This window comes from Cryptomeria japonica, chromosome 3, assembly GCF_030272615.1.
Source record: "Cryptomeria japonica chromosome 3, Sugi_1.0, whole genome shotgun sequence".
Taxonomy (NCBI): Eukaryota; Viridiplantae; Streptophyta; class Pinopsida; order Cupressales; family Cupressaceae; genus Cryptomeria; species Cryptomeria japonica.
In genome coordinates, this window is record NC_081407.1 from 234181331 (window position 1) to 234197010 (window position 15680).

The 15680-nt window shown below is 35.4% G+C and overlaps 1 protein-coding gene across 2 annotated transcripts in view; it reads right to left on the reverse strand.

Moving 5' to 3' along the window:
- LOC131067226 (DNA gyrase subunit A, chloroplastic/mitochondrial) overlaps positions 1 to 15680 on the reverse strand; it is a 225220-nt gene that overhangs the window by 178307 nt on the left and 31233 nt on the right. For both annotated transcript variants that reach the window (XM_059218196.1, XM_058002183.2), the window contains exon 4: positions 8899 to 9000. In XM_059218196.1, the coding sequence (XP_059074179.1) occupies positions 8899 to 9000 (102 nt within the window). The remainder of the gene's footprint in view (positions 1 to 8898; positions 9001 to 15680) is intronic.

A 15680-nucleotide genomic window follows, 5' to 3' on the forward strand; every position in this document is an offset into this window, starting at 1 on the left:
TGCGATCAAGGAAAGGTTGTATCCATCACAAAAGATAAAAGTTTAAAACTACAAAGGACCAATATATATTATCGATCAGATCAGATCAGAACTGTTATTAAGTTACAGGCAGTAACATCCTTGCTCTTGGTGGTATGCATGGGTATGTGTTTAATAAATATGCTTAATATATAAAGCCTGATAATGTTCTTATGCACAATTAATAGTAATATTAATATGCACTGCAATATGTATGACAGCCATACTTAATTTCATATATATTCATAATACATAAGAAGTTAGTATACTTATAGTCTAAATGTTACTGTCAGTATTTAGGGAGATGGGATCGAGTTGTTTCCACGAGGGGCAGTCCAAACCCAGACATTAGGGTGATTCCCAAGAGAGGGTGGGGATCAATGTCCCGAGAACCTTGAGAGACAGGGTCCCAAGATAGGGTAAGGGTGTGGATCTGTAAACTTTGAGGGAACCTATTGTATTTGGTACCTAAGCGCTTGGGTAACATTCACATCCTCTTCTTCCTTAAAACTGAAGTAGTAACAAAGTTTCACTTGCATTAAGAATTATGGATTTATGATAGATAAGCAAGTTACTTATTAATAAATTAATGGAATATCACTGATTTGATTCATGTTAAGATAGAATTGTCAACTAATCAATTTATATTTAGTCAAAAGTACATTGGAATAGGTTAATTATGGTTAAAACAGGCCTAAACCTAGTAGGGGACATTATAAATGGTATCAGAGCTATGATCCTACTATCCTGCAGGGTAAAGATGAATCAATGAATCATTCCAGTCAATAAGAAGGAATTTAACAATGAGTACTTGAGTGTATGCTTCGTGCCTGCATATATCCATGTGTATACTCTGTGTTTTCAAGTGTATATCCATCACAAAAGATACAAGTTTAAAACTACAAAAGACCGATATATATTATCGATCAGATCAGATCAGAACTGTTATTAAGTTACAGGCATTAACATCCTTGTTTTTGGTGCTATGCATGGGGATGTGTTTAATAAGTATGCTTAATATATAAAGCCTGATAATGTTCTTATGCAGAATTAATAGTAATATTAATATGGACTGCAATATGTATGACAGCCATACTGAATTTCATATATATTCATAATACATAAGAAATTAGTATACTTATAGTCTAAATCATAGATGGACCAAGCGAGTATTTACCACTTCTACTCGCTCCAAAAACTTGCTGAGTTTTTGGCGAGTTTTCGGCGAGTCCGAGCCAAAAACTCAATCGCGCCAACACAAAAGAAAAAAACGTCAAAAGTTCATTCCATTTCATTTTTTGAGCTGGGTTTTTTGGTGAGAAGTGGGAAGAGTGACCAGCAAGGAGATTTCAAGCTATTCTTGCCCATTTCAAGTGGATTTGAAGGGGATTTGAGGTGATTTTTCAAGTAAAATCAGATTCCCAAGCTAGTTTTTTTTTTTTCTATGCTTTTTTAAAACAATTTGTTTATTTTTTGTTGCAATTAGATGAATTAGAAATCATTCCTAAGTAGTCTAAATCCTTTCAAGTTATTTGCACAAGATTTAACACTAGATTTGACAAATTTTGTTGAATTTTTCACAATTTTTTTGAAGAATCTATAGTTTTCAAAAAAAAATCAAACCCTAATATTTTTTTTCAAACCTTTGAATTATGTCTAAATTTATTTAAACTAATGTAGATAGTTCGCAAAATTGTTTAACTAAAATGTTAACCTTTTTTTTTCACTTTGTATGTGTAGGTTAAGTAAGTATTAATCACGGCAAGGGAGGAATGGCAACCTTTTTTTTCACTTTGTATGTGTAGGTTAAGTAAGCATTAATCACGGCAAGGGAGGAATGGCCACTAGATCCATGCCCATCTGAATATATAGGCACCCGTCCTAAAGGTGCTAGAGATGGGACATGGAGGTGTGCCTATGAGGGACCCGAACCTGGATCAGTTATATGCATAAAGTGTGAAAAAATACTTCATGTAGGCATCATCCACCTCAAATACCACCTTGCAGGAATAGACAGACATCATGCTAGTACATGCCCTTGGACCAATGAAGAAATAAAAAAACAAATGAATGCCCTGCTTGTGGCTGGGGATGTAATATCCCATCCTTTTGAAGATTAAAATCAAGGGATATTTGCTGTCCAAATTGTGTGTTATGCAGTTTTGTGGTTTACGTGTTATGCTGATAATGTTTTCAGATTGCAATGTTGACTAATACACATAAATATCTCAACAACAAACAACTTCTAATGATTCCTCAAGACTGATAATGATCAAAGATGCATTTACAACTGACTCATATAATTATAATCCTTCAAATCAAGAGCTAACAGCAAACAGTCATTTCATCAAACACTTGTCACGCCTCCTCAAAAAGATACTGTAACTATATGCAATCCCAACTCCTCTTTCCTTAATTCATAAGATGGACGAATTATCATTACATTGACAGTCTAAGATCATGATATAGGCTGCTAAAGAACAATTACAAGAGCTGTCATTAATGGACAATTTTCGGAATGTCTGAGGACATAAGGACTGCGATTACATTCATGCATTCACACTACAAAGAATTACAAATGAGGGCAATTTGTAAGAACCTGACCAAGATGCCTTGAGAAGCCAGCAATGTTTGATGTCTATGACTTTCCAACATGCCAAATCGGTCCTCTAATAATGTCGCCCCTGCTGCTGTAACATGTGAACTGAGATCTCAATATATGACAGCCAAAATTACTTCAAATCTTCACCAAAGAGATCACCCTAGTTGCTGGGATGTATCGCCAGTCCCAACATGAAGTTTGGTAGGCAAGTTCACAGGTTAGGAGCCAAAATTGAACTTTGCATCAGAACCGTCCCTTGCTGCAACAATGGACCCTGATAATAATTGTGATCAGCTTCTAACTCTTGCCAAGACCTCTCAAAAGGATCACCTCCTCCTGCAAGTCGTAGTGCTATCACTCAAGTCGAAGTTTGATGTTCTAAAGAGGACTTGTAAACAAATTTATGGGAAACAAGGAAACTGGTACGATTTGTCTTCAGACTTGTTTGGCTACTAATTCTTACTCAAATACTCCTCAAAAATGGTTCTAAAGAATCGCCCATAACTTCCAATGCCAATGCTGTCCTCTTGCTTATGTAAGAAGCTTCATTGGTGATGTATGAACAAAATTGAGGGTTTTGGATGACTAACCTGCAAATTGAATCAACCTTCACTAAATTCTGGTGATTTTAACACTTTCAGATTAACTAAAACTCAGAAAATCAGAATTTGTTTACTGATTAGATTAATTAGATTAGAGATTTATAGTTTTCAGATTTAAGCATAGTAAAGAAAGAGAATGAAATAAAGACAAGACACAGTTACCCTGGGAAAACCTCCTAGGAGGAAAAACCCAGCCAGAAAAAATCATCAGATCTGATTATGGTTTAGATTCATATGATGATTACACACTTATCTGAAGTACAGATGTTGCTGTCACAAGAAGGATGGCATAGCAGTCTGCAAGATTAGCTCACTAACAGAGATCATGATTTGCAGTCCTTCCAAACTGATTTGTTGTGTATGAACAAGGGTTCGCAGCACCTTCAACTGGTTCGCAATTCTTCTATGGGGTTTGCTGAGCCTTCGATGGAGTGCGCTATCTCCTAATGATGATCTGCTGCCTTCTATATGTATTTCGCTTAACATGAAGATAATAGAAGCAATCACTACCTCAATGTATATATTTCGCATGCCTTTGAAAACTGAATGAATTGAATTGTTATGAGAGGTATGTGCTTATTTATATGAGGAGCAATACCTCTAACATGTCGGCTTGCCTTGTAGCTTGAACCTTTTAATTTAATTAATTTATTTAATGTGAAATGGATAGGGTTAGCCTTATCAAGACGGCGTGTTGGGTTTGAGTGTAGCGTGGAGACCTTTTAGGAGAAGCCGAGAGGTATAGGGCCTAGCCCTACATGTTGGAGAAGGGGCTGCCCCCCTTAAGCGGATTCCAATGTTGCCCAAGGCAATTGGAATCCGCCATCCCTAATTACAAACAACAAATTCCACTTCCAAGAGATCTTCAAACAAATCGTCTTTCCTCCCTCAAAATGTAGATGGCTGATGTAGGTTAAAGGGAGACTAATCCTGGCTCTTTCCCCATCTGTTGTAAGCCGGAAAATTAGTAAGTATGACACCACTCCCAATCTGATCTAAACCTGGGAAATTACTGAGTTAAACTCAGTGAATGGAAGTGCAGATCAGCTCCAATAATCAGAATTGTTGAAGACACTTGATGCCAGAAATGTCTCCAATATGAGCCCAAATGAAACTGGGCTTTGGCCATCAATGAAGTCCATGTGAGATGACTAAAATATCACCTCCTCAACGCACGCAACCCCTCAAGAGATCTTTCACTCCCTCAGTTATGCTTGTCAATGGGAATTTCCATTCCCAAATACCATAGTCTGCAGACACCACTCAATTCTACAAAACCAATTCACTTCAAATATCAATTCTCCAATCTGCTTTAAAGCTTCATCTTGACCTCCATTTATACTTTTTCACTCCAATATCCAAAAGCTTCTAGAAGTGACTTTATGAAATAATATTTAATTAGTCACTTATATTATATTAATTAAATGTAAAGTCATCTTTTAATTTTAATTTATTTGATAACTTTATAAATAATTAACTTAATATTATTAATTAAATTAATTAATCAAGCTATCCATAAAATATAACAATAATTTGGACAACTTAATTAATTAAATAAACTAATTAATTCTTCTTCAAAATGGGGACATTATAGGGGAAAAGAAGAAATTGCAAAGGGAGAGGGCAAAGCTAGCCATGAGATCTACCATAGTTGAATCTCAAGGTGTTTTTATTGACATTGAAAAGGAACAAGAAGCACTTGAGGGCAAGTGGGCTCTCGGTGTGACCCACGTATCCGCAAACCCACCACAACCTTGCCCATCACTTTTGCTTCCTCTAGTAGAGTGCCTGGCGTTGTTGCATCATCACGATCAAGGTCCATACGTGATTATTTTGTGCCCAAGAACACACCTGGAGCACAACTATCATTAGAGGCCACTGGATGGAATAGGGAGGCACATGAGAAAACCGACATTGCAGCAGCTGATTTTTGGTACTTCAACAACATTTCATTCAATGTGGCGGACAATCCTTATTGGCTCAATTTGGTGACCACTATGACAGTTGCAGGAAAGGGGTACAGGGCCCATTCTCACAAGGATTTGAGTGGGAAGTTAGTAAATTACTACATTAGTCCACTTGATTTTATTTTTAATTATTTTTAGATTTCTTGTTTATTAAATCAAAATTGTGTATTGAGACCTAATTTCACTTTGCTCTTGGAAGTTGCTCACAAATGCAATTGCTAGGACAAGAGAAGTGATGGAGGAACAAAAAATTGAACGAGCAAATTATGGGTGCACCATTCTTTCTGCTGGGCGGACATATGTCAAAAACTGTACCATCATCACTTTTTTGGTTGCTTGCAAGGACAATGTAGTGTTCTTGAAATCTGTTGATGCCTCTAGCAAGGTGAAAATGCAAAAACGTAGGCTGGAATGTTGGAGCATGTTGTCATGGAAGTGGGGGTAGAGAATGTGGTGCAAATCATCACAGACAATGCAGTAGCATATGTGTCAACAAGTAGAATCCGTTTGAATTATCACCTTTAGGCATTAGCAATATTTTCATTTGTTGTGGCTTTGTTTTACTTGGTTGCGTCTTTCTTAAGAATAACTTCTTTTGCAAGAAGAATCCTCCAAGAGAGGCACCCCACTCTTTTTTGGACACCTTGTGTAGCACATGTCATTGACCTTCTTTTGGAGGACATAGGAAAATTTGACTGGGTGACTCCAGTTGTGGAAGATGCAAGGAGGATCACCAAATATATTTACAATCACCCTTGGGTCCTAAATTTGATGAGACAGCACACCCAAGGGAAAGATTTGGTGGTAGTTGGTGTCACAAGGTTTGCAACGATTTTCTTGACATTGCAAAGTCTTCTTGTTGCATTGACTTCTTCAAAACAAATGTTTGTGAGTGGAGAATGGCTTAACTCACCTTTTTCAAAGAAGCCTGAAGGAGAGGTTGTCACATGTATAGTCTTCGACAACCAATTTGCACAAATGGTTGCAGAGATTGTGAAGGTAACTTCAAAACTTTGATTATGGTTAAAACGGGCCTAAACCTAGTAGGGGACATTATACATGATGTGCACAAAAGTTGGAGCAATCAGAAGAACAAAATTCCCCCCATTGTATGACCTAAGAATTATAATTCGTTCTAAGGCCTTAAACTTATAAAACATACCAAACACTTTTGATTTTTGTTTAAGAAAATACACCCACATTTTCCAACTAAATCACCAACCAATAACAAAAAATACCTGGACCCAATAGCTGAAGGAGTGTTCATTGGTCCACAAATATCAGCATGAACCAATTATAATACGTTCGAAGCTCATCAAGAGTCACCATTTGAAAATGGAGTCTGATGCTACTTTCCAGCCTGACAAGCTCCACAAACTCCATGATTTTGAGTCTAAATCTCAGGTACACAATCAACCATACCCTCCCAAACTCGCTAAAAGAGGTAGTGTATGTTCAGATACCCATACCCCTAATGCCAAAGATTCCAGATGGAAGAACTTTTAGCTGCTACAGCATGTTCCTGAGAATCTCTAGTGTCAACAACTCTATAAAGACCATGATCCTCAATGCCCACAACAACTATAGTGCGAGTCTCCCAATCAACAACACTGCAATTATGCAAACTGAAGACAACATCCAACCAAGGAGAGTGTCTGATAATCTGACTAACAGAGAGAAGGTTGAGTTTCATGTCTGGAACATACTATACATTGAGGAAAATTAAATTCCTCCCACCAAATTGAATCTGCAAGTTGCCCTTGCTGACAACGGGATACTATTCCCCACATCCAAATATCATCGAATCGATTAAAGGCATGTACTTTGGGAACCAACCCCTCGAATGAGTGAAGTGTAGAGAAGCACCTAAATCAATGTACCAAGCAAAGGACTTAACATTATCTACAAGTCTTTCAGCAATAAAGGCGTAAAAGGCAAATTTCTTTTGCTCATTGTGCTCTATAACATTAGCTTTCGGTTGAGACCCTCCCTACTTCTTTTGTTCACAAACCAAGCATTGCCTACTATCTTTCTTCATGTGACCATATTTGTGGCATTAATTACACTAAATGTTCATTTTCTTGGAGTTGTCTTGGGATTGACTTGGGCCTTTCTGCTAAGAGGACTGACATTTCCCTTTGTCCTTAGCAAATGATTTAGTTGAGAAGGCTTGGTCAGTGGAGGATGAACAAGCACTGCTTCCAAACTTTTGTTTCCAGCAATCTTGCTGCAAAAGTTTGTTGCAGAGCTCTAGAAACTTCAAGTCAGCATTAGTCAAGGTAATGTTGAGTGTCTCAATAAAGTTCTCATAAGACTTTGGTAGACAAATTCTCCAAACATTAGAAAACACACAAATTTGTAAAATAATGTTTAAAAAATATACATAAATTGAATTTTAAAAGTTCATAGGTAATTTTGTCCTCATTTTAAGATCAAAAAACGTTTAAATCACATCACAATGTCATTTGACTATAAAATACATGTTTATAACTTTATTTTATTATTTTACAAATTTTATTTGTTTAAAAAATGGGACCATAAATTTTTATATTTACTTTTTGAAAACAGTGAAACACCACTCATGGGTTATAGCAGCAGCACCTCTAGTGTAGTTGAGGGGTAGTACCCCTAGCACATTCCCCATTTTAATACAAGTGTCTTCATCCTATGCTATGAGACAAAAAAGCACATGAACAAAAAATAAAAAGGCACTTGCCTAAGTTTAGCTCAAGTGTAATGAAGTGAAAAAGGAAACTAATAATTACTTAATGATTGACTAATTAATTAATTAAGTAATTAGGCAATTACCTATTCACTCTAACACCCCACCTTAAGTACAGCTTACAGAGAAACTAAAAACTCTAATGTTAAATGCATGGGTGGCTGCATGGATGGGTCCCAACTACAAGGTTTGATGAAGTGCCCATGTACAAACAAATAAATCTCTCATAACAGATAAAAAAATAAAATAAAAACTCATAAGAAAAAACACTTCTCCAAAAGGGAGAAAAAGAAACAAATGCATACCAATAAAAGAAGGAAAGGAGGACTCGATATGACCTCCCAAAGCTTGCTTTTGTCACATAAGTATAATGAATGTCTCCCCAACAGGAGAAAGATAGCAGCATGGATCACTGCAGTGAAAGCATTAATAGATAAAGAGTATCTACACAGATGTTTTGCATGTTTTTTTGTCCTTAGTTTCAGTCACAGCTAAGTTTGTTAAAAAGTACCAGGTTCAGTCTCTGTGATGTATGTCCTGAGTTGTGCATTAATAAGGACTTCTTTAGGTTCAGTGTTAGTTGTGTATGTCCTGAGTTATGTCTATAAGTAACATGTTCAGTCACGTTTATCTTCATTCTCTGGCTATATGTATAAGTTATTATGGAATTAAGCTACAGCGACGAAATATGGTTCTGAACAGCAAACTCAATCTATTATTAAGACTCGGTATGACCATTGTTTTTGTATACATATGGTACCAATCAGCAAGTTCAATGTTTTGTTAAAATTCAGTCATGTATACAGGATAATCTAAGTTGTCAATTAAGATAGCCTATGACACTGTGTAGTCCTTATATAGGCTGATCTGTAAGTCTATGGAACTGAGCTAAAAACTTAATCTTTGTATTGCTTAAGAAATTTTTATACTATCATTAATACTAAAAAAAATTCCAACCTAACACAAGAAACAAAAATAAATACCTACTTCTAATCTTGCTTCTGTATATCGCATGGCAGCAGGAGGATCTGCATCAACTGATCCAAAATTTCCATGGCCACTAATTAGAGGAGATCGCAAAGAGAATCCCTGAAAACACAATGTAGTGTTATAAATAAATTGGAGTGGTAATAACAATTGTAAACAATATCAAGAAGATGCAAAAGTTTAAACTAGCCACAGTAAGGTTGTGTGTCTTCAAACAAGCAGGTTCTCCCACTCCTCTAGATTACAGAACCTAGAGACAGATTAAAATATAATCATTCTCAAAAGAATTACTAGTGAGGAACAAAGCTTCTATGAATATAGAAAATCCTTGTATTTTGATAATTTATCTTGCGTCCAGCTTTTACACAAATGCATGTAATTATTCTGCAATAAGCTAAGTAGTAGTCACATGTGACGCAATACTGCTCCCCATGAATACTCTTGCGAAAAAATTTATTAAGTTTAATTTTCATTTTCTTTTATTGTCTTCTGTCTATTGAGGCAGAAAATTGCAAAACTGTATCAAAACAAAATTGAGGAACAAATTGTAACACAAATCATGCAATCCAACACATAAATCTGTAGGTATTCTCAACAAAAGAAATTTTCTATCAGAATTGAATCATAACAAAGAAACACATTTATATATAGGTAAGGAAGCTACATTGTTCTTGAAACCCATGTGATCAACCCAAAAACTACACATAGCAGGCTCTAATATTTTGAAACTGGCAACAAATATTCTAAGAATATTCTAATTGCTATTCACTTGTAAAACTTGCTATTGGTTTATAAAGACATTTTTAAATTGTGAACTTAATTGTTTAAAATTACCATGCTTGACAATTAGATATATATAAAATAAGGCCAAAGTCAATTTGATCTTTATTAGTTAAACTAGATAAACATTTTGATAAGGGATAGCTACTTCTTGTTGCTCAAAATGGACACACCCAATCGGGAGTCAGATGTGCCAATTCAAGAGGCAATGTCAGATGTCCACATGCACAGCTCAAGTATGCAAACAACCTCTGAAGAAGGCCAGTTCCTATTCGAGGTGGAATTTGCAAGCAAAAAGGGCAGGAGGAGGAGAAGGATGCAAAGAAACAAAAATAAAAGGAGGCAATGTACTACAGCAATGAAACAATTAGATTCCCTCTACAACATTCTATCATCTATTAATACTAGGCATAATGACTCCGATTGGAGCTTGTTTAACACAATTTTGCTTGAGGACCATAAGCAAGCAGCCATTGTACAGAAAACATCAAGATAGAGCATACTCTTCAAGTAAAGTTAAGCAATTTAAGCAAAAACAATATATTAATTAGCACACCAAAGATCATTACAAAGAGAGAAAACCCTATATTTATGGATTGCCGACAAAGAAAAGGGAAATCACTAACTGTTCATCCGAAAGTTTAATCTAACAGATCAGATTAAAGAGCATGACAGCTAAATGTGAGCCTTCTTATTTTGATTACTTGCCCCACAGTTCTCATATGGGGGAGAAGTATTATATTAAACTTGATGTAGGTCGTTACAAAATAATCAGCCCAACATGACTTGCTCAGCTAAATCATAATAAAAAAGGGATTTATTAAAATCTGAATGTAATGAAAAATTTACTACACTAATATTACAAATTATAAGTTTTCCAGCATTATTGTCCAACGAACATGACTGTGAAATAGTAAAGGCTGAGTATTGTCAAAATGAATGCCCAGATTCAAATAATCATAGAAAATGTTGCACACAAACTAACATGACCCACAATAATGCAGTCACAAACACATGATAAGCACCCACACTTGTATCCCAATGATTGTGGGATCCAACGAAAATCCTCACTAATCAAGCACCAAACCAAAAAACATTTGTTACACATTGATATGAGATCAAATTAAATGTTCTCTATGATTGGAAAACCAAAAGTTCTCCACGTTTTATAGCAGCCTTGATGCCACTGACCATAATGAGTTTATGATATGGGAATGACAGTATATGATATGGGAATGACAATGACTTTGCTTACCAAGTACATAAGGAATAAGATGGACATGGCAGCTATTTGGGATGACTACTAAGCACACATTACACTCTAAATCAACCTTGTTGCCCGAAATTATAATTCCTATGATTAATCCTGAGATGATTAAGTTGAATATAATGTACTCATCAGCATAAAATGTGCTCAGTTAAATCACTAATTCAACAATTCTTTTTTGAAATACTACATAATGGGGTTCTTCAACAAACATTGGTCACTGTTACCAAAGTTATTGAGAAAGAATTGATAAAGTGGTGTTTAAAATAGGTAGAAGTTCAAAAGTTAAGATTTTCTACCATGACAATTTCAATTATTTTAAATTCTTTGTCCTCCAAACAGTTTAAATAAAGCAATCTATTTAACTTCAATGGTTGTTTGTTGTTTAATGTTTACATGTATTGGTGACTTGTTGGCATGGAAGGTATTAATGTGATCTCCTACAAGCCCCACTACAATACTTCCGACCAGTTTTAATAAAATTATATAGTTAACTTCAACGGTGGTTTCTTGTTTAATGTTTGCATGTATACGTGACTTGTTGGCATGGGAGTTATTCATGTGGTCTCCTGCATGGCCCACTACAATACTTAGCCAGTTTTAATAAAATAGTATATGTAAACTCAGTGGTTGTCTGTTGTTTAATGTTTGCATATATTGCTGTGTTCCTGGCATGGGAGGTATTTATGTGGTCTCTTGAATGGCTGCCGTCTACAATACTTCCTACATGATTGGTAGTGAATAACTCAACAAGTTTGCATTATACATCTCTTCAATCTCTTTTTTCTTCTAACAAATTTAATGTGGGAACATATCAATCCCCATTTAGTCCCATTAGGGTGAATCAATGAACAGATGAGTCAAAGCATCCAACATTAGCACAATATTTTGAACTTCCTTGCTCCACTATCTACATTTACCTAATTAATTACTCATTGCTTCATTAATTTGCATTTGCTACAAACACGTGTACTTCTCATAAATACAAACCTCACACATAGAAGAATTTGGTACCAACAAACCACTTCTACTTTGACAAAATTTCTCAAATCTGCTTCACTATTCCTTAGGCACTAAAAGAATTTCTTCGATCCAATTTTTTGTTACATGGGCTGTACCTTGCACCAGTCCATGCATGCATAATGATAGCGACTTGTAATGTCGTCAATGAATTATAAACTTGTGCTTTCAACATCTACCACCCCATGAGGGAAAAATTAATAACAAATAGTAATACCAATGTTTGCATTTTATTTTGCATCTATAGAGAAAAAAATCAACCATAATTGGAACCTCGCTCAACTCCATGAGGAGATCTAATTGTTACCTTGAAAGGTGCACATGATGCAATGAAAAAAGTAGATTCTACTGCTATAAACATTGCTTATTAGGTGAACCTATTAACTAGTCTAATGTAGATAGGTTGTTAAGTAGTAAAACTATGTATCATAATCACCTCAAGAAGGTTCGTACAAATCATTCTAAAGAATCTCCATCCAAATTCTTGTATAATCTAAGGAAAGACATTTGTAGTACATGAATTTTGTAACTTAGTGGTTTAAAATAAATGGTACTAGTCATCACCCATCACAATCACTTGAGAGTTATCTTCAAAACCCCAAATTCAACCTCATAATAGTCAATGCTTTGTACTTCATATCCACTGGGTTCATGGACTTATTTTTAGGATTACATCAATCTTCATATTGTGAAATATATACTCCATATACACTAGAAGTTAACCAAGTGTGGTATGCATGGCGTAAAAAAAATAAAGAACGTTGTGTTCCATATCTTGTTCTCTCTTTGTTTCCACATCTTGTCTACAATCTTCATGATCTCCAAACAAATTATAAGATAAAACTCATGATAGAGCCTAATGATGGAGTGTTGGAGTTGCAAACATGCTCTAGTGCTCCCTTTAAGAAAACCACGCCCTATTTCAATTTCCAAACACACAATGTTGATAAATCTCAAACCCCAAAAAACAATCTATTATACACTACCACTTTTTAAATTAGCAAGGTTGTCAAGCCTTCTTCTCCAATATGACCCAACCAATGATGCACGTAAATTTTAAATAAAGCTTACTAACATTGATCGAGTTGCACAATGTTTATGCTTCCAACCCTAAAAAGAGCCCCAAGCCACACACTTTTAGCTAGAAACAAATCGTCTCTATCCAACATGCATCATTTTTATCAAAAATAACATGCACACCAAAGTCAATCATCTTAGAGACAAAACAAATTTCTAGCCAAACTTAGCATATGCAAAACCTTGAAGAGTTTCATGATTTCCCATCCGTGAAAGACACTTTCAGCTTCCCTCAATCAATTATTAAAATTGAGTTGTTATCACCAAGGAAACCCAATCCTCCATCACACTCCTAGTAATAAAAGTATCACTCCCTACGAAGAATCATCACCAATAAAATTAGTGGATACAAATTCATCATCACCATACTCATCAATGTGAAAGGATCTATCAATGGAATCATCCCTCTTCTTGAACGCGAACTCCTTTTTTATGTTACCTCTCCTACCACAATTCCAACATTGCACTTTGGGTTTTCCAAGAGACCTTGACACATCCTCCTTGGAATTCTTATCTTCACCATTCTTACCCACTCCATTCTTTGACCTTCCCCTTATAATCAAGGCATCACTAGATGAATCATTTATGGACTCTCAGTTGATTTTCACTTAACAAAAACCCACTGAGTTTTTCCACTTTGGGTGAAGAATTAATACCACTAACTTCCACATTAAGATTCTCTCATGAGTCTAGCATCAAACATAATAGCGAAAATGGAGTTATCCTCTTCATTCTATCTTGACTCCTATTGACATTAATTGACTCAAAATCAAATTGAAGGTGTCGAGATGATCAGTCACAGAATCTCTCTTTCATTTCAATGAATATAACTTGCTTACAATAAAGTTTTGTTCGCAAGACTCTTGGAATGATGTGGAGTTCCTATCCTCTTCCACAAAAAATATGCAAAGGGCTCTTATACAATATCAAGATGAAGATATGAAAATCAATATTAATTGGAATATAAGTCTCCTATATGTCGTTTCATATATCCCAACAAAGTCTCATGTACACCTACATTATCATACACGTTTCAATAACTTACCCAAATGTTAACTACGCTATCTTTGGGCTAAAAATAATTAATTATATTATTTCAAGTTGGGTCCAATCACTTCTATTTTTGGGGCAGTTTAAAAGATATTATTAAGTGTTTTTAAACACTTAAATACAACAACAACAACAAAACAAAAAAATATATACTTGGAGGAAAATTTCAGTCCAAATGCCTAATTTGAAAAGAATCTGAAAAATGTGTAAAAAGAGGGCAATTGGTTCAATTGAAAATCAAGTTTCATCTTGGCATCCTTCATTTTGGAGCTTCATGTTTGAGTTGGCATCCAAAAACAAAAACCCTTAGTTCTTTCATAGATCTAGGAAGACAAGAACCCCCTTGAATTTCCACATGTAGATTTTGGGACAAAAACCCTCATATCTACCTAGAGCATCTACACACAAAGGTTGCATGCGAGCTGAATTTAGTGTTGAATCTCAACTTGTTAGAGTTGGCCAAATTTTATAAATTTGTGGTTCCCAGGAATCAGGAGTTTTTGTGCTCATTTGGCAATAATACAACTATGCGGTCCACCTTTTGACCATTATTTTAAGGCAATTTACATTTTTCTGGGCAACCAACAATATTATGGGCCATCAGCATTATTTTTTAAGCGATCATTGATTAACTTGTCGTTTGTGAAGGGCAATCAAGTTACTAAAATTACTGACAACATTTTGGCAACATATTTTTGTCTGCAACCATCAATTTTGACGACTTTGGGAAGAAAGATACATGTTCCAGCCATACAACTTGCTTACTAAGTTCTACTGTAGCAGTACAACTCCTCCTAACAAGTCATTGCTTCATCAGCTCACAAATCAGCAATTTTGGGGATCAAATCAGCATTATACCTAGTATTTGGTGAGTTATTACAACACTAGGTATTGTACAACTCATCTAGTGTGTTCTACCAACATTTGGAAGGTTAAATCAGTCACAACAGGCATTATAACAGCATTTCGGAGAATTATATCAGTTACATGAGGTGGTGAACCAGTTATATCAAACAACTAGTGTTGTACCTGACTTTGGGAGTGCTGGATATTCATTTTGAACAGCATGTGTAAAGACCCTTGCTAATTTTTTTCCAATTTTTTGCTACTGAATGCTTTAGCTTTCTGAATATATCACCACCCACTAAACTGCTGTTTGAAGTACAGGTTTGTAGATATCTTGTTCATTGTAGTTTGGGTTTTCAACAGAACATGAAATTGCATGATAAATAAATCACATTTGTAACAGTAATATCACCAAGAAATTCTCTTAAATCATAATAGCCCAGATATAAGTAATCAGACCTGACTTTTAAGATTGTAGCAGGAATACTGGTAAACACTATTGCTTGGCGTTGGAAATCGCCCAGTAATACTACAATCCTTTCTCAAAGTCTTTCTAATCAGAAAATAAGGAAGATGGACAGAATTTGTTCTCTGAACATTATCGAACAGTAACAGGGATATTTTATTATCAAACTCACTGGTACATAGTACATACAGAAGAAATTGATTCCTTTCCCCCCAGCTGTAAAACCATCCAAGCACAACACTCCAAATTTTCTATCCCTCCAACAATTCAGCAACC